The sequence below is a fragment of the Gopherus flavomarginatus genome, chromosome 5, assembly GCF_025201925.1.
Source record: "Gopherus flavomarginatus isolate rGopFla2 chromosome 5, rGopFla2.mat.asm, whole genome shotgun sequence".
NCBI classification, from domain to species: Eukaryota; Metazoa; Chordata; order Testudines; family Testudinidae; genus Gopherus; species Gopherus flavomarginatus.
Genome location: NC_066621.1, coordinates 872,352 through 890,936, shown reverse-complemented (window position 1 = coordinate 890,936; position 18,585 = coordinate 872,352). Strand labels below are relative to the sequence as shown.

General features: G+C 66.0%; 1 protein-coding gene and 1 long non-coding RNA gene across 2 annotated transcripts; both read left to right on the top strand.

The window, feature by feature from the left end:
- The first annotated feature begins 1,814 nt into the window (after nt 1-1,814).
- On the top strand, nt 1,815-3,167 carry LOC127050869 (uncharacterized). The gene is made up of 3 exons (XR_007774331.1): nt 1,815-2,503; nt 2,706-2,806; nt 3,110-3,167. It is a non-coding gene; the product is annotated as an uncharacterized LOC127050869 (long non-coding RNA).
- Nucleotides 3,168-12,367: 9,200 nt separating this feature from the next.
- On the top strand, nt 12,368-17,794 carry CDIPT (CDP-diacylglycerol--inositol 3-phosphatidyltransferase). The gene is made up of 6 exons (XM_050952418.1): nt 12,368-13,146; nt 16,034-16,168; nt 16,277-16,430; nt 16,536-16,617; nt 16,970-17,051; nt 17,432-17,794. Exons 1-6 carry the CDS (start codon nt 13,101-13,103, stop codon nt 17,581-17,583), a joined length of 651 nt encoding a protein of 216 aa, XP_050808375.1. The 5' UTR covers nt 12,368-13,100; the 3' UTR covers nt 17,584-17,794.
- The last annotated feature ends 791 nt before the right edge of the window (nt 17,795-18,585 follow it).

The window sequence follows — 18,585 nt, the reverse complement described above, 5'->3', positions numbered from 1 at the left end:
ATGGATCCCCCGAGCCCCTTCCCCCACCCCTCCTCCCTCCAGGCGTCCCCAAACCCCCTTCCCCCACCCCTCCTCCCTCCATGTGCCCCCCGAGCCGCCTTCCCTCACCCCTCCTCCCTCCATAGATCCCCCCGAGCCCGCTTCCCCCATCCCGCCTCCCTCCATGAGCCCCCCAGAACCCCCCTTCCCTACCCCACTTCCCTTCATGTACCCCCCGACCCCCCTTACCCCACCCCTCCTCCCTCCATGGATCCTCCCGAGCCCCCTTCCCCCACCCCTCCTCCCACACTGCACCACCCAGAGCCCACCTTCCCTACCCCACTTCCCTTCATGCACCCCCCGAGCTCCCTTACCCCACCCCTCCTCCCTCCATGGATCCCCCCGAGCCCCCTTACCCCACCCCTCCTCCCTCCATGTGCCCGCCGAGTCCCCTTCCCCCACCCCTCCTCCCTCCATGGATCCCCCCGAGCCCCCTTACCCTACCCCTCCTCCCTCCATGCACTCCCGAGACCCCTTACCCTACCCCATCTCCCTCCATGCGCCCCCTGAGACCCCTTACCCCACCCCTCCTCCCTCCATGCGCCCCCTGAGCCCCTTTACCTCACCCCTCCTCCCTCCATGGATCCCCCCGAGCCCCCTTACCCCAACCCTCCTCCCTCCATGCGCCCCCCGAGTCCCCTTCCCCCACCCCACCTCCCTCCATGGATCCCCCCGAGCCCCCTTACCGCACCCCTCCTCCCTCCATGCGCCCCCCGAGTCCCCTTCCCCCAGCCCTCCTCCTTCCATGGATCCCCCCGAGCCCCCTTACCCCACCCCTCCTCCCTCCATGCACCCCCTGAGTCCCCTTCCCCCACCCCTCCTCCCTCCATGAATCCCCCCGAGCTCCCTTACCGCACCCCTCCTCCCTCCATGCACCCCCCGAGTCCCCTTCCCCCACCCCACCTCCCTCCATGGATCCCCCCGAGCCCCCTTACCGCACCCCTCCTCCCTCCATGCGCCCCCCGAGTCCCCTTCCCCCAGCCCTCCTCCCTCCATGGATCACCCCGAGCCCTCTTACCCCACCCCTCCTCCCTCCATGCACCCCCTGAGTCCCCTTCCCCCACCCCTCCTCCCTCCATGAATCCCCCCGAGCTCCCTTACCGCACCCCTCCTCCCTCCATGCACCCCCTGAGTCCCCTTCCCCCACCCCTCCTCCCTCCATGGATCCCCCCGAGCCCCCTTCCCCCACCCCTCCTCCCTGCATGCGCCCTCGAGACCCCTTACCCCACCCCTCCTCCCTCCATGCACCCCCAGAGCCTCTTCCCCCACCCCTCCTCCCCATCTGTGCCCCCCAGAACCCTCTCTTCCCACCCTATTCCTCCAGAGCCCCTTCCCCCACCCCTCCTCCCTCCATGCACCCCCTAGAGCCTCTTCCCTCACCCCTCCTCCCACCTGCGTGCCCCAGAGCCCTCTTCCCTCACCCCTCCTCCCTCCATGTGCCCCCAGAGTCCCCTTCCTCCACCCCTCTTCCCTCCATGCGCCCCCCCCCACAGTCCCCTTACCCCACCCCCAGCCCTGTGTGCTCGATAACCCTAGTCCCTGGCTCTGCCCCTCCACCTGCATTGGGACCCCCCCATCTCATCCCCCCTTCCTGCCCCAGATTCTCCACCCCACCCAGGGCCTGACCCCCCATCCACTCCCCCAGCTCCCCCATCTCTCTCTCTCTCACCCAGGTTATTGGCTCTAGGCCCATGGAGCAGGGGGCAGACACTGACCCTCCCCACTCCCCTCCCCCTTGCACCCCGCAGGGCGCCCCCCTCGCTATGTCAGCAGAGAGGGCCGAACTGCTGGTGAGCACCCTGGCCAGCACCGCCAGGCTGGTGCACAGGGCCGAAGAGGCCCAGAAATCTGCCCAGGTACCTGCCCGGATGCCTGAGTCCCATTCCCCAGCCCAATCTCTTCCTACTACTCCAGGGACTAGGAGCTGATGGGGGGATAGTGGTGGCAGTTAGGGGGTGTTGGGGTTGCGGAGTCTAGGCCTGTCTGGAGGGTTCCACTGGGGGTGCTTGCGCGCTGTGTTTCAAGGTGCCTTGGGGGCATGGGGAGTGTCTCGGCTGTCCAGGAGGTGTCTATGTTTCTATGGAGCCATGTCTATAGGTGAGCTCTATGGGAGGCTTTAGGGATGTCTATAGGGGATGTGTATAGGGGTGTTTATACAGAGGTATGTGGTTGTGTCGGTGTCCGGGGGAATGTATAGAGGTGTATATAGGTATTACCATAGGGGTGTCTCTAAGGGATGTGTATGGGGGTGTTTATACGGAGGTATGTGGTTGTGTCGGTGTCCGGGGGAATGTATAGAGGTGTCTATAGGTATTACCATAGGGGTGTCTCTAGGGGATGTGTATAGAGGTGCTTATACGGAGGTATGTGGTTGTGTCGGTGTCCGGGGGAATGTATAGAGGTGTCTATAGGTATTACCATAGGGGTGTCTCTAGGGGATGTGTACGGGGGTGCTTATACGGAGGTATGTGGTGGTGTCGGTGTCCGGGGGAATGTATAGAGGTGCCTATAGGTATTACCATAGGGATGTGTCTAGGGGATGTGTACGGGGGTGTTTATACGGAGGTATGTGGTTGTGTCGGTGTCCAGGGGGATGTATAGAGGTGTCTATAGGTATTACCATAGGAGTGTCTGTAGGGGATGTGTATAGGGGTGTTTATACGGAGGTATGTGGTTGTGTCGGTGTCCGGGGGAATGTATAGAGGTGTCTATAGGTATTACCCTAGGGGTGTCTTTAGGGGATGTGTACGGGGGTGTTTATACGGAGGTATGTGGTTGTGTCGGTGTCCAGGGGGATGTATAGAAGTGTCTATAGGTATTACCATAGGGGTGTCTGTAGGGCATGTGTATAGGGGTGTTTATATGGAGGTATGTGGTTGTGTCGGTGTCCAGGGGGATGTATAGAGGTGGCTATAGGTATTACCATAGGGGTGTCTCTAAGGGATGTGTATGGGGGTGTTTATACGGAGGTATGTGGTTGTGTCGGTGTCCAGGGGAATGTATAGAGGTGTATATAGGTATTACCATAGGGGTGTCTATAGGGCATGTGTATAGGGGTGTTTATACGGAGGTATGTGGTTGTGTCAGTGTCCGGGGGAATGTATAGAGGTGTCTATAGGGGATGTGCTCATGGTGTCCCTAAGGGGATCCATTGGGCAGGTGTCTGGAGGTGTCGGGGGGTGCCTAAAGGGGTGTCCAGGCTCTGAGCACCCTCCTCCCCCTAGCTGGCCTGTTTCCATGCGGGGCAGGCGCTGGCCCGGGGGGGAGGTGCTGTCTCTCTCCAAGCAGAGCTACCTGCAGGCCCGACGCCTGGGAGATGGGCTGCTGGGCTCTCTGCCACAGCCGGACTATCGAGGGCTCTTCCAGTGCTTGGCCCGGCCCCTCCTGGCCTATGAGGAGTTCACAGCGACGCTGCACCGGGCCGAGAGCAGTGAGCCCCCCCAGAGCCCCCCACCATCCTCTGCTCCACGGAGCCCCCTACTGCCCCCCACCCCCACCATTCTCTACTCCCCAGAGCCCCCTACTACCCCCCACTCCCCAGAGCCTCCCACTCCCACCATCCCCTTCTCCCTGGAACTCCCACCCCACCTTCCCCTACTCCCCAGAGCCCCCCACTGCTCCCCACTCTCTGGAGCCCCCCACCCCCACCGTTCCCTACTCCCCAGAGCCCCCACTCCCTGCAGCCCCCCACTCCCACCATCTCCTACTCCCCAGAGCCCCCTACTGCCCCCTACTCCCTGGAGCCCCCCATCCCCAACTTCCCGAAGCCCCCCACTGTCCCCCACTCCCAGAAACCCCTGACTGTCCCCTACTCCCTGGAGCCCCCCGCCATCCCCTACTCCCCGGAGCCCCTCAGCATCCCCCACCCAGACACTGCTCCCCACTCTTCAGATGCTTCCTTAGACCCCCAACCCCCCAGATCCCCTCTCCCCAGGAGGCCCTCCTGAACCCACCATCCTCCCAATCCTACACTGTGCACAGGGGTCCTGCCCTCTAGCTCCCCACCCCCTAACCCCACCTCCTTGTCCCTTCCCCAACCATGTCCCCCTTCAGGCTCCCCACTTCTTCATTCCAGCCCTGCTGCACCCCGTCTTCCAGAACACAGGGGCCCCCCCAAGCCAGCAGGCACCCAGCCCCGACTGCCACAGCCTGTGAGTGCGAGGGGGTGTCCTGAGGGTGGGTGGTCTGGGAGCAGGAGGTGCTTAGGGAGGGGGAACCCCTCCCCCCGTCACACCCCCATTCCTTCCAGTTCAGGCTGCGCCCATGACAGCACCCTGTGCAGGACCCAGGCGTCCGGGCCACAGGGATCCCCCTGTGCCAGGGAGACAGTGAGTGACCGATGCCCTGCACCAGACTGCGGGGTGCGGGGGGGGTCGGTGGGCTGAAGGGGTGGATGGGAAGGAGGGGTTTTGGGGGTCCTGGGAAGGTGTGTACGAGGGGTTATGAGGGGATCGCTGGGGGCAGGGGAGGGTGCCAAGGGCAGGGGACAGGGCAACATTGGACGGAGGGGTGCCAGGGAAGGGTTCCGGGGGGCAGGAGAGGGGGCGACGTTGGAGGAAGGGGTGCCAGGGGCAGGGAAGGGGGGACAGGGGAGGGTTGTGGGGGCAGGGGAGGGGGCGACGTTGGAGGAAGGGGTGCCCTGGGAGGGGAGGGGTGCCAGGGACAGGCGAGGTGGCAATGTTGGAGGGAGAGGTGCTGGGGGCAGGGGAGGGGGCAACGTTGGAGGGAGGGGTGCTGGGGGCAGGGGAGGGTGCCGGGGGCAGGGGAGGGGGGACAGAGGAAGGGAGGGGAGGGGTGCCAGGTGCAGAGGAGGAGGGATGCGGGCAGGGGAGGGTGCCAGGGGCAGGGAAAGGGGGACAGGGGAGGGAAAGGGAGGGGGGACGGGGGCAGGGGAGGGTTCCAGGGGCAGAGGAGGGGGCGACGGTGGAGGGAGGGGTGCCGGGGGCAGGGGAGGGGGCGACGTTGGAGGGAGGGGTGCTGGGGGCAGGGGAGGGGGCGACGTTGGAGGAAGGGGTGCTGGGGGCAGAGGAGGGGTGCTGGGAGAGGGGAGGGGGCGATGCTGGAGGAAGGGGTGCTGGGGGCAGGGGAGGGGGCGACGTTGGAGGAAGGGGTGCTGGGGGAGGGGAGGGTGCCGGGGGCAGGCGAGGTGGCGATGTTGGAGGGAGAGATGCCAGGGGCAGGGGATGGTCCCGGGGGCAGGGAACGGGGGACAGGGGAGGGGGGATGGGGGCAGGGGAGGGTTCTGGGGGCAGGGAAGGGGACGACGTTGGAGAGAGGGGTGCTGGGGGCAGGGGAGGGGGCAACATTGGAGGGAGGGGTGCCGGGGGCAGGGGAGGGGGAGACGGTGGAGGGAGGGGTGCTCGGGGCAGAGAAGGGGGCAACATTGGAGGAAGGGTGCTGGGGGAGGGGAGGGGGCGAAGGTGGAGGGAGGGGTGCCGGGGAGGGGAGGGGTGCCGGGGGCAGGGGAGGGGGCGATGTTGGAGAGAGGGGTGCTGGGGGCAGGGGAGGGGGCGAAGGTGGAGGGAGGGGTGCCGGGGGAGGGGAGGGTTGCTGTGGGTGGGGAGGGGGCGAAGGTGGAGGGAGGGGTGCTGGGGGCAGGGGAGGGGGCGACATTGGAGGAAGGGGTGCTGGGGGAGGGGAGGGTGCCAGGGCAGGGGAGGGGGCGACGTTGGAGGGAGGGGTGCTGGGGGAAGGGAGGGGGCGAAGGTGGAGGGAGGGGTGCCAGGGGAGGGGAGGGTTGCTGGGGGAGGGGAGGGGGCGATGTTGGAGGAAGGGGTGCTGGGGGAGGGGAGGGGCGAAGGTGGAGGGAGGGGTGCCGGGGGAAGGGAGGGGGCGAAGGTGGAGGGAGGGGTGGCCGGGAGGGGAGGGTGCCGGGGGCAGCCGACCGTGCCCCTCACTGTCCCGTCTGGGCGCAGGACGAGGCGATCACCGAGGAGGAGGGGAGGTCGCTGCGGGTCCGGGGACGTGACCCCTCCCGCCACAGACAGGTACCAGCCCCCCCCCAGTGGCGCTGGGACTCTTTTTCTAGTGGGGGGGCTGAAAGCCGCCCCGCTAGCTCCCGCGCTACCTTCCCCCTCTCCCCTCCCAGGTGGAGGCCGTGCGGCTGGAGGAGCAGATGGGGGGGGCCCTTGTGACCCAGCGGCGCCGCTCCCCCCGGCGCGCCCCGACCCGCAGCCTGGAGGCTCTGTCCCCCCTGGTCTCCGAGCAGGAGCTCAGCACCATCCAGGTAACCCCCGCAGCCCCACCGGCACAGGGGGCGTGGGCGGAGCTAAAGGGGAGTGGGTGGGGCTAGTCAGCCATGGGCGGGCATAGTGAGGAAGTGGGAGGGGTTAGTGGGGAAGTGGGAAGGATATTGAGTTGTGATGGGGCTAAGGCAGAAGAGGGGGGGCATAGGGGTGTGGGCGTGGCTATGAGCAAGGGGGAGGGAAAGTGGGAGGGGCTAGTGGGCAGGAGCAGGGCCTGGCCTTGGCATGGGGCTCTCTGTTCTCACCCCTTCCCTGTCTGCCCCACAGCCCCTGATCCACTGCCCCTCTCGCCAAGGGGGGCCCGGCAAATTCCTGAGCAAAGTAACCCGTCGAGACCAGCCTCCCTGCGAGAATTCAAACAGCGACACTGACCAATCGGAGAACGTGGCCAAGGACACCGCCTAGCCCTGCCCCGTGTCCCCCACTTCCCCGACACAGGCCAAGATCGTAATAAACACGGGTCTCAAATCCACCCCCAACTCCGTCTGGCCGGTTCCTCTGAAATGCAGCTGACTCTGGGGTGCAGCGTGGGGGGAGATACCCCCTGAGTCCGCTCAGCCAGACCCTGCCCACGGACTGTGAGCTCTGTCTGGCTTCCCTGAAATGCAGCCAGCTCTGCAATGCAGTGAGGGGAGACACCCCCCGAGCCCGCTCAGCCAGACCCTGTGCAGGGACTGTGAGCTCCCGTCTGGCTCCCCTGAAATGCAGCCGGCTCTGGGGTGGAGCGTGGGGTGAGACGCCCCCCGAGCCCGTTCAGCCGGACCCTGCGCAGGGACTGTGGGCTCCGTCTGGCTCCCCTGGAATGCAGCCGGCTCTGGGGTGGAGCGTGGAGGGAGACGCCCCCGAGCCTGCTCAGCCGGACCCCGTGCAGGGACTGTGATCTCCGTCTGGCTCCCCTGGAATGCAGCCGGCTCTGGGGTGGAGCGTGGAGGGAGACGCCCCCGAGCCTGCTCAGCCGGACCCCGTGCAGGGACTGTGATCTCCGTCTGGCTCCCCTGGAATGCAGCCGGCTCTGGGGTGGAGCGTGGGGGGAGACGCCCCGAGCCCGCTCAGCCGGACCCCGCGCAGGGACTGTGAGCTCCGTCTGGCTCCCCTGAAATGCAGCCGGCTCTGGGGTGGAGCGTGGGGGGAGACGCCCCCGAGCCTGCTCAGCCGGACCCTGCGCAGGGACTGTGAGCTCCGTCTGGCTCCCCTGAAATGCAGCCAGCTCTGGGGTGGATCGTGGGGGGAGACACCCCCCGAGCCCGTTCAGCCGGACCCTGCGCAGGGACTGTGAGCTCCGTCTGGCTCCCCTGGAATGCAGCCGGCTCTGGGGTGGAGCGTGGGGGGAGACGCCCCGAGCCTGCTCAGGCGGACCCTGCACAAGGACTGTGAGCTCCGTCTGGCTCCCCTGAAATGCAGCCGGCTCTGGGGTGGAGCGTGGGGGGAGACACCCCCCGAGCCCGCTCAGCCGGACCCTGAGCAGGGACTGTGAGCTCCGTCTGGCTCCCCTGAAATGCAGCCGGCTCTGGGGTGGAGCGTGGGGGGAGACACCCCCCGAGCCCGCTCAGCCGGACCCTGAGCAGGGACTGTGGGCTCTGTCTGGCTCCTCTGGAATGCAGCCGGCTCTGGGGTGGAGCGTGGGGGGTAGACACCCCCCGAGCCCGCTCAGCCGGACCCTGAGCAGGGACTGTGAGCTCTGTCTGGCTCCCCTGGAATGCAGCCGGCTCTGGGGTGGAGCGTGGGGGGAGACGCCCCCGATCCCGCTCAGCCGGACCCTGCGCAGGGACTGTGAGCTCCATCTGGCTCCCCTGAAATGCAGCCGGCTCTGGGGTGGAGCGTGGGGGGGAGACACCCCCCGAGCCCGCTCAGCCGGACCCTGCGCAGGGACTGTGGGCTCCGTCTGGCTACCCTGGAATGCAGCCGGCTCTGGGGTGGAGCGTGGGGGGAGACACCCCCCGAGTCCGCTCAGCTGGACCCCGTGCAGGGACTGTGAGCTCCGTCTGGCTCCCCTGGAATGCAGCCGGCTCTGGGGTGGAGCGTGGGGTGAGACGCCCCCGATCCCGCTCAGCTGGACCCTGCGCAGGCACTGTGAGCTCTGTCTGGCTCCCCTGGAATGCAGCCGGCTCTGGGGTGGAGCGTGGGGGGAGACGCCCCGAGACCGCTCAGCCGGACCCTGAGCAGGGACTGTGGGCTCCGTCTGGCTCCCCTGGAATGCAGCCGGCTCTGGGGTGGAGCGTGGGGGGAGACACCCCCCGAGTCCGCTCAGCCGGACCCCGTGCAGGGACTGTGAGCTCCGTCTGGCTCCCCTGGAATGCAGCCGGCTCTGGGGTGGAGCGTGGGGGGAGACACCCCCCGAGCCCGTTCAGCCGGACCCTGCGCAGGGATTGTGAGCTCCGTCTGGCTCCCCTGAAATGCAGCCGGCTCTGGGGTGGAGCGTGGGGGGAGACGCCCCCGATCCCGCTCAGCCGGACCCTGCGCAGGCACTGTGAGCTCCGTCTGGCTCCCCTGGAATGCAGCCGGCTCTGGGGTGGAGCGTGGGGGGAGACACCCCGAGCCCGCTCAGCAGGACCCCGTGCAGGGACTGTGAGCTCCGTCTGGCTCCCCTGGAATGCAGCCAGCTCTGGGGTGGAGCGTGGGGGGGAGACGCCCCGAGTCCGCTCAGCCGGACCCTGCGCAGGGACTGTGAGCTCCGTCTGGCTCCCCTGGAATGCAGCCGGCTCTGGGGTGGAGCGTGGGGGGAGACGCCCCCCGAGTCCGCTCAGCTGGACCCCGTGCAGGGACTGTGAGCTCCGTCTGGCTCCCCTGGAATGCAGCCGGCTCTGGGGTGGAGCGTGGGGGGAGACGCCCCCGAGCCCGCTCAGCCGGACCCCGTGCAGGGACTGTGGGCTCCGTCTGGCTACCCTGGAATGCAGCCGGCTCTGGGGTGGAGCGTGGGGGGAGACGCCCCGAGCCCGCTCAGCCGGACCCCGCGCAGGGACTGTGAGCTCCGTCTGGCTCCCCTGAAATGCAGCCGGCTCTGGGGTAGAGCGTGGGGGGAGACGCCCCCGAGCCTGCTCAGCCGGACCCTGCGCAGGGACTGTGAGCTCCGTCTGGCTCCCCTGGAATGCAGCCGGCTCTGGGGTGGAGCGTGGGGGGAGACGCCCCGAGCCTGCTCAGCCGGACCCTGCACAAGGACTGTGAGCTCCGTCTGGCTCCCCTGAAATGCAGCCGGCTCTGGGGTGGAGCGTGGGGGGAGACACCCCCCGAGCCCGCTCAGCCGGACCCTGAGCAGGGACTGTGAGCTCCGTCTGGCTCCCCTGAAATGCAGCCGGCTCTGGGGTGGAGCGTGGGGGGAGACACCCCCCGAGCCCGCTCAGCCGGACCCTGAGCAGGGATTGTGGGCTCCGTCTGGCTCCTCTGGAATGCAGCCGGCTCTGGGGTGGAGCGTGGGGGGTAGACACCCCCCGAGCCCGCTCAGCCGGACCCTGAGCAGGGACTGTGAGCTCCGTCTGGCTCCCCTGAAATGCAGCCGGCTCTGGGGTGGAGCGTGGGGGGAGACACCCCCCGAGCCCGCTCAGCCGGACCCTGCGCAGGGACTGTGGGCTCCGTCTGGCTACCCTGGAATGCAGCCGGCTCTGGGGTGGAGCGTGGGGGGAGACACCCCCCGAGTCCGCTCAGCTGGACCCCGTGCAGGGACTGTGAGCTCCGTCTGGCTCCCCTGGAATGCAGCCGGCTCTGGGGTGGAGCGTGGGGTGAGACGCCCCCGATCCCGCTCAGCCGGACCCTGCGCAGGCACTGTGAGCTCTGTCTGGCTCCCCTGGAATGCAGCCGGCTCTGGGGTGGAGCGTGGGGGGAGACGCCCCGAGACCGCTCAGCCGGACCCTGAGCAGGGACTGTGGGCTCCGTCTGGCTACCCTGGAATGCAGCCGGCTCTGGGGTGGAGCGTGGGGGGAGACACCCCCCGAGTCCGCTCAGCCGGACCCCGTGCAGGGACTGTGAGCTCCGTCTGGCTCCCCTGGAATGCAGCCGGCTCTGGGGTGGAGCGTGGGGTGAGACGCCCCCGATCCCGCTCAGCCGGACCCTGCGCAGGCACTGTGAGCTCCGTCTGGCTCCCCTGAAATGCAGCCGGCTCTGGGGTGGAGCGTGGGGGGAGACACCCCCCGAGCCCGCTCAGCCGGACCCTGCGCAGGGACTGTGGGCTCCGTCTGGCTACCCTGGAATGCAGCCGGCTCTGGGGTGGAGCGTGGGGGGAGACACCCCCCGAGTCCGCTCAGCTGGACCCCGTGCAGGGACTGTGAGCTCCGTCTGGCTCCCCTGGAATGCAGCCGGCTCTGGGGTGGAGCGTGGGGTGAGACGCCCCCGATCCCGCTCAGCCGGACCCTGCGCAGGCACTGTGAGCTCTGTCTGGCTCCCCTGGAATGCAGCCGGCTCTGGGGTGGAGCGTGGGGGGAGACACCCCGAGACCGCTCAGCCGGACCCTGAGCAGGGACTGTGGGCTCCGTCTGGCTACCCTGGAATGCAGCCGGCTCTGGGGTGGAGCGTGGGGGGAGACACCCCCCGAGTCCGCTCAGCCGGACCCCGTGCAGGGACTGTGAGCTCCGTCTGGCTCCCCTGGAATGCAGCCGGCTCTGGGGTGGAGCGTGGGGGGAGACACCCCGAGCCCGTTCAGCCGGACCCTGCGCAGGGATTGTGAGCTCCGTCTGGCTCCCCTGAAATGCAGCCGGCTCTGGGGTGGAGCGTGGGGGGAGACGCCCCCGATCCCGCTCAGCCGGACCCTGCGCAGGCACTGTGAGCTCCGTCTGTCCTCCCCTGGAATGCAGCCGGCTCTGGGGTGGAGCGTGGGGGGAGACACCCCGAGCCCGCTCAGCAGGACCCCGTGCAGGGACTGTGAGCTCCGTCTGGCTCCCCTGGAATGCAGCCAGCTCTGGGGTGGAGCGTGGGGGGAGACACCCCGAGCCCGCTCAGCCGGACCCTGCGCAGGGACTGTGAGCTCTGTCTGGCTCCCCTGGAATGCAGCCGGCTCTGGGGTGGAGCGTGGGGGGAGACGCCCCCGAGCCCGCTCAGCCGGACCCCGTGCAGGGACTGTGGGCTCCGTCTGGCTCCCCTGGAATGCAGCCGGCTCTGGGGTGGAGCGTGGGGGGAGACGCCCCCGAGCCCGCTCAGCCGGACCCCGTGCAGGGACTGTGGGCTCCGTCTGGCTACCCTGAAATGCAGCCGGCTCTGGGGTGGAGCGTGGGGGGAGACACCCCCCGAGTCCGCTCAGCTGGACCCCGTGCAGGGACTGTGAGCTCCGTCTGGCTCCCCTGGAATGCAGCCGGCTCTGGGGTGGAGCGTGGGGTGAGACGCCCCCGATCCCGCTCAGCCGGACCCTGCGCAGGGACTGTGAGCTCCGTCTGGGTCCCCTGAAATGCAGCCAGCTCTGGGGTGGAGCGTGGGGGGAGACGCCCCCGATCCCGCTCAGCCGGACCCTGCGCAGGGACTGTGGGCTCCGTCTGGCTCCCCTGAAATGCAGCCAGCTCTGGGGTGGAGCGTGGGGGGAGACGCCCCCGATCCCGCTCAGCCGGACCCTGCGCAGGGACTGTGAGCTCCGTCTGGGTCCCCTGAAATGCAGCCAGCTCTGGGGTGGAGCGTGGGGGGAGACGCCCCGAGCCCGCTCAGCCGGACCCTGCGCAGGGACTGTGAGCTCCGTCTGGCTCCCCTGGAATGCAGCCGGCTCTGGGGTGGAGCGTGGGGGGAGACGCCCCGAGCCCGCTCAGCCGGACCTTGGCCAGGCTGCCAGAGTCCGGCCCAGCCCGAGGGCATTCTGGGAAGTCAGCCATGCCAGACCTGGCGCATTCTGGGAAATGGCCTTGCCTTCCCCAGGGGATTGTGGGAAATGGGCTTTACCCGCCGCAAGGGATTGTGGGAAAGGGGCCGTGTCAGTCCCAGGGGATTGTGGGAAGGTCGTTGATAGCGACCCTTCGTGCGTCTGTGCTCCAATTCGGTAACTGAATGTCACATGACTTGCTTGCAGGAACCGGAACTGGCGACTATTAACCAATATGGCGTCCTTTGCCGGATGGGGACACTCTAGCCCGCAGCCCGCCGGGTGCTCTATGGCTGAACCTGAGCCATGCCAACCCTGCCACAGCAAGGGGTGGGGGAATGGAACATCCCGGACTGAACCAATTGGGGGCTGGAGTATGACACCCTTCCCGTCCGTGAGAGGAGGCGGGAACCCCCTGAGATGAAATGGTTCCTCCCTAATGGGGCTCACTATCCCCCTGCCCCCGTTACCCGAGTCTCTGCCCCCGTCCTCCCCCGCAGAACAGCTTGGTACAGCCCAACAAGGGTGGGGGAGGGGTAAGAGTCCCGGGGATCTTAAAGGGGCAGCGGCCATTTGTTCTTCCCGCTCAGCGCTGCGGCAGGGCTGGTGCATTGGCTGGGAGGGACCCCAGGGCTGGTGCAGGGGGGCAAGGCTGGTGCATTGGCTGTGGGGACTCCAGGGCTGGTGGGGGGCAAGGCTGGTGCATTGGCTGCGGGGACCCCAGGGCTGGTGCAAGGGGGCAGGGCTGGTGCATTGGCTGTGGGGACTCCAGGGCTGGTGCAAGGGGGCAGGGCTGGTGCATTGGCTGGGAGGGACCCCAGGGCTGGTGGGGGGCAAGGCTGGTGCATTGGCTGCGGGGACCCCAGGGCTGGTGCAGGGGGGCAGGGCTGGTGCATTGGCTGGGAGGGACCCCAGGGCTGGTGGGGGGCAAGGCTGGTGCATTGGCTGTCGGGACCCCAGGGCTGGTGCAGGGGGGCAAGGCTGGTGCATTGGCTGTGGGGACCCCAGGGCTTGCTGAGGGGAAGGCAGCAGTCACCACACCCACAGAGATGATGAAGGACGAAAACATCTTCCTCTTCGTTCCGAACCTCATTGGTGAGTGAGGGGAGCTGGGGGGATCCTCAGAGCTGGGTCAGAGTTGGTGCACCCCAGGGGGCAGGCCCCTGTCCCATTCATGCTGCCCTGTTCTGCCCTGGCTGCTGGGGGGTGGTGCCATCCCAGGAACCAGTGGCCCTGAGCTTTCTTGGCGGGTCCCCGGTGTCATGGGTTTTCCCCGGGGCACCACTTGGAACTGGGTGACCACTGAGCCCTCTGACCCATCAGCCTGGGCTGCCTCACATGCTCTTGTGACAAGCTGCAGAAGCCCCCAGCCTGCACCTCAGCATCACACAGGTCGGGACAACGCAGCTGCAGTCAAACGCACGTTCTGTATGTAGCCTCCTAGAGCAGTACGTCCTGCCCTGCTCAAATCGGGTCCGTATATGGGTTTAACGCCCCGTCCGCTGTGCCCTCAATGTGACCAGGGCCATGCACACTTGTGGGAACCAAGCTGAGATTTTCGCCCGACACCTTAGTCAAACGGACACTGGCTTGGACTAAACATCAAATAAGTTTATTAGCTACAAAAGATTGTTTTTAAGTGATTATAAGTGAGAGCAAAGAGATCAAAGCAGATTAGCAGTAAATAAAGAAAACCACAAACTGAGTTTAACACTCTAGATAAGTAGGAGATGAATTAGTGAATTCTCACCCTGAGTGACAAACAGGCTGGCAGATTCTTAAGGCACAAGTTGCCTTGGCTTTCCCAGGTTTTCATACACAGGCTAAAATCCCTGTAGCCTGGACCATCACTTTCCCCCTGCTCAGTCTTTATTCCTCAGGTGTTTCCAGTGTGGTGGTGGTGGGGGAGTGAAGAACCCCCAGGATGTCACTGTCCCCTGTTTTCTATCTTCTCCCCCCTCCCTGGAAAGCTGTGCTATGCCCTGGCTCAGATAGTTCCCCTTGGTTGGGCTGCCGTGGAGAGGTTTCTCTTGTACACGGTTCCTGGGATAACCCTGGTGCTTGGGTGCGTTTCCTCAGTGAGCCACTAACATGGTTTGGCCTTTTCACTCTTTTACCTGAAAGGCGGCTGGTGGGTGTTTGTAATCTCACAGCGTGTTTCAGTAGCACACGTGAAGCCAAACTTCGTAACTTCCAACATGACGACAGCGCGTACTGTCCAGTGAGAGATTCCTGTCTAGCACATCAAGACTTTTAGAAGGACACCTCACAAGACTCACTTTGTACAGACCATATCCTCAGGACACGATAGTGGTGAATATTGGGGTGCCAGCGGGTCACACGCTCCTTAAACTCTGCCACCCTGCACCATCCCCTCCAGCATGGATGGATCCAGCCCCGTGCCTGGAGGCTTCCCTGGCCCATGGCCTCGATGGTGGCCCCCTCTCTGCAGCACCTGGCTGCCCCTTCTCCACTCACCACGCACAGGCAGCTGGTAGCCACCCATGCCCAGTATCCCTGTTACACCTTTGGGTTTCTCCCGTCCGGCGGGGGTTGAGATGGGCCCCCTCATGCTGCTGTACCCAGGGCGTCCCTCGCACCATCCAGCTGCTTTCAGATGTGAGGTTTGTTCGCATGGGGCCGTTGGGGAGAGTCCATCCGAATTCACCGCCGCTGTCAAGCAGGAGTAGAGGCACTGACCCCTACAAACCCCAGTGTGAACGCCCTCAGTCGGCACCACGGTGCCCTTAATTCAGTTCCGCTTCCCCAGTGAATTAAGCAAAGCCAACTTAATTCTGAGCGAGAGCATCCACACTGGGGCTTAATGCAGTTTAACTCTGCCCTTTGGAGTCGACGCCTCGAGTGATGGCCCCGTGGGGACTGGCTCAGGGCTTGACTCACCAGCCGTGCAGCATCCCAGCTCCAGCGGTGGCTGAGGTGGGAGGCATGAGAAGGAGGCAAACACTCCTCCTTCCTGCCCCTGGGAAGCTGCAGTACGTGGCCGGACCAGGACAGAAGAATGCTGAGGGCCATGCAGCCCCTTCCCACCCACCCCCATCCCAGGAAGGAAGGAGGGGTGCGGCAGGGCCCAGATTCACAATAGTGTCTTAGTGATGCCTTGTCTGGCTGGCTCCGCCTGGGTTGTCGTCCCCTCTGGTGAAGTTTGCAGCAGCCCCAGACCTGGGGAGTGAGGGGGGGCATGGAGAAGAGGTCACTGGTAGAGCCAGCGGGGTGCTGGGTAAACGGGCACAAGCAGACACGGTGTGTTTGAATCCAGCTACACATATATGCCGGTCCCTGGGCGGGACGAGGGCCAGCTGCACTTACTGGCTGGGGGGCTCTGCCCGGGGACGCAGGGACTTTCAGCGAGTGGTGGTGGGGGGGGGAATAATCAGTGGAACAGGAGCTGTCAGTGCAGTGCTGGGGCCGAAAGGGCTGTGCAAATGGGGGATCTTGCGGAGCAGCAGAGGGGATTTTCCCTCACGATTCGGCCCTGGGGCGGCCACGGCTGGGATCCCAGGGCCGGCTCTGGTGCCTGCAGCTCCAGGAGGACGTTGAGCCATTGGAGGGGTCAGAGAAGAGCCCCGGGGAGGAAGAAAGGCTCAGAACCTGCCCTCGAGCGAGAGACTCCAGGAGCTCCAGCTGGTCGGCTTAACGCAGGGCCGGCTCCGGGAGAGTGGGGCCCGGCTGGGCAGCACCTCCGTGGGGAACAGATCATCACCCCGGCTTGTCGCTCCTGCTGAAGAAGGTCTGACACCCCATAGTGGCTGGACAATCCCACCTGGAAAGAGGCTGCAAATATGACCCAGGCAGAGCTGACGGGGATTCTCCAGCCTGGCAGCTCAGCCCAGCTGGGGGGTTCTCGGGTCGGGGCTCAGCCCAGATGATCCCAGTGCCCCCCGCACAGGGGAGCCCAGGGCGGAGCTGGTGGGGGGCTGCGGGTCGGGATTGAGGAGCACCGTGTCTCTCTTGCCCCCTGCAGGCTATGCCCGGGTCCTTCTCCTCTTCGTTGCCTTTTATTTCATGCCGAGCGACCCCGGCCCGGCCGCCGCCTCCTACCTGCTCAGCGGCCTGCTGGACGCGTTTGACGGCCACGCGGCCCGGGCCCTCAACCAAGGTAGGGCCCCCACACCCGATGCTCTGTCCCCCACTGCAGGCATGGGGCTGGGGAAGGGGGGGCTCTGTGGGTGGGGCTGCAGCTCTCACCCCTCCCCCCCGGCGGCAGGGACCCGGTTCGGTGCCATGCTGGATATGCTGACCGATCGCTGCGCCACCATGTGCCTGCTGGTGAACCTGGCGCTGCTGGACCCGCCCCGCGCCCTCCTCTACCAGCTCAGCATGACCCTGGACATCGCCAGCCACTGGCTGCACCTGCACAGGTGGGTGGGGGCTGGGGGCGGGGCTTGGGGGACACCCTGGGGGTGGGGCTGGGGCGGGCTTTGTCCCCCACCCCACCCCCTGCTGATGTTCCCGCCTCTCCCCAGCTCTGTGGTTCGGGGCAGCGACAGTCACAAGAGCATCGACCTGACGGGGAATCCGGTGCTGCGGGTATATTACACCTCGCGGGTGAGTGACACCCCGGGGCCCCTCACTGCCCCCCTGCTCCGGTCACTTCCTGAGTCACGGGCCCCCCTTCTCGACACCCACCAGGCACGGCTGTGTCTCCTTGCTGCTTGACATGTTTCCCATAATGCCTCCCTTTCCCACAATGCTTTGTCCTCTTCAAGCTCTGGGGTGGGAAGGGGGATTCAGAGGCAGTGATATTTATTCCAAAGGACCCCCTGGCCTTCCCCCACATCCCACAATGCTTAGCCAACTTGCCCGGCCCCTTGAATCCCTTGAAACTGGAGCTGTCGGTTCGATCCTGTGGCAGGGAGTTCCACAGGCTGCTCTGACTCTGCTTCCTCCCGTTCCCCAGCCCGTCCTCTTCCTCATGTGTGCAGGGAACGAGCTCTTCTACTGCATGCTGTACCTGCTGCACTTCACGGAGGGGCCTGCAGGTGGGTGTATGGGGGCTGCGGGGCAGGAGTGAGGGGCACCAGCGGAGCTTGGGGGGGTGGCAGGGGTGGGTTAGCAGGGGCTGCGGGTCGGGAGTGAGGGGCACTGGCAGGGCTGGGGGGGCAGGGGCTGCAGGGCGGGAGTGAGGGGCACTGGCAGGGCTGGGGGGGGCAGGGCTGGACTGGCAGGGGCTGTGGGGCGGGAGTGAGGGGCACCGGCAGAGCTGGGGGTGGGGCAGGGCTGGGGGGGCAGGAGCTGCGGGGCGGGAGTGAGGGGCACCGGCAGAGCTGAGGGTGGGGCAGGGCTGGGGGGGCAGGAGCTGCGGGGCGGGAGTGAGGGGCAGCGCCTGGGCTGTGTGTAACTCTCTCCCCTCCCCGCTCAGTGGTCCCCGGACGCCTGGGTCTTTTCCGTCTCATCCTCTGGGTCTCGACCCCCATCGCTGCCCTCAAGTCCCTCATCAGCCTCGTGCACCTCGTCTCTGCCTCCTGCGGTATGGCCGCCCTGGACATGGCCGAGCGGGCCAAGAAGAAGTAGCAGTGAGGGAGGGGGAGGCTGGCAGAGACAAACCCACCCCCCCCAGTCCTGACGGGACCAGCCCCTCCTCCCTGGGGTGGGGCTCCCCTCCATTGGCTAGAAACCCACCAATCGCAGTGTTGTGTGCTTTTGGCAGTGGCACATGTTTCCCACAGTGCTTTGCAGAGGGGCGCGGAAGTGCTGCCAAACTTGTAGCCTCTGTCCCCCTCTCCCCCCATGCTTTGTGCCCTCTGGGGAGGTGGGGGGCCGGATTAACTGAGCAGGGGCCATATTTATCCCCATGTCCACTTCCCACACTGCTTTGCAGCGGGCCCTGGGCATTGATTGGGGGGCAGATGTCACTTCTGCCTCCCATTGTTTCCCACAATGCTGCTGTGGCTTATTTCAGCTCCCTTGGTTTCCCATGACGCTTTGCACTTGTTTGGGCAGTGGCTGTATTTATACCTGACCCCCCCCCGAATTTCCCAAAATGCTTTGTGCTCCCAGGTGGCACCTGAGGGCTGGTGTTTGGGATTGTTTACAAGGCTCCTGATCCATGTCCCATCATGCTTTGCACTCCCGTGGAAGCCATATTGGTTCCTCCTCCTGTTCCCCTGATGCTTTGCCCTTGGGGCAATCACTGTGGGGGGGGATGGCTATCGGGGAGGGGTCACCTTGCCAGATCCCCCCTGGCTCTTTTTTTCCTTCCCACAAGGCTTTATGCTCCCTAGCTTGGCGTGAGGGCGGCCATGTTTTTTTCCCTGCCTGTTCTCCCCTGAGCGCAGACTCCTCACTGCCCCTGGTGTGTGGGGGTCTCATGGGGGTGTCATCATGCCTGACCTCCCTGCACCCAGGGGAGCACGGTACTGTTCCCCTCGTGCAATGGCCACTTTCCTGTGACCTAGTTTCCATGTGTGTGGTGGATGTTAGACGCTGCTGGACCTCAGCCCCCTACCCCCCACCCCTGGGGCATGAGGGGTAACTAAACCCACTGTGGGGAGGAGTCCCAGCTACAATAAAGAG

Coding starts and splice junctions, on each gene's coding strand:
- CDIPT (XM_050952418.1), top strand. CDS start 13,101: ATGATGAAGGACGAAAACATCTTCCTCTTCGTTCCGAACCTCATTG. Junction 13,147..16,033: donor CTTCGTTCCGAACCTCATTG/GTGAGTGAGGGG, acceptor TGCCCCCTGCAG/GCTATGCCCGGGTCCTTCTC. Junction 17,052..17,431: donor CTTCACGGAGGGGCCTGCAG/GTGGGTGTATGG, acceptor CTCCCCGCTCAG/TGGTCCCCGGACGCCTGGGT.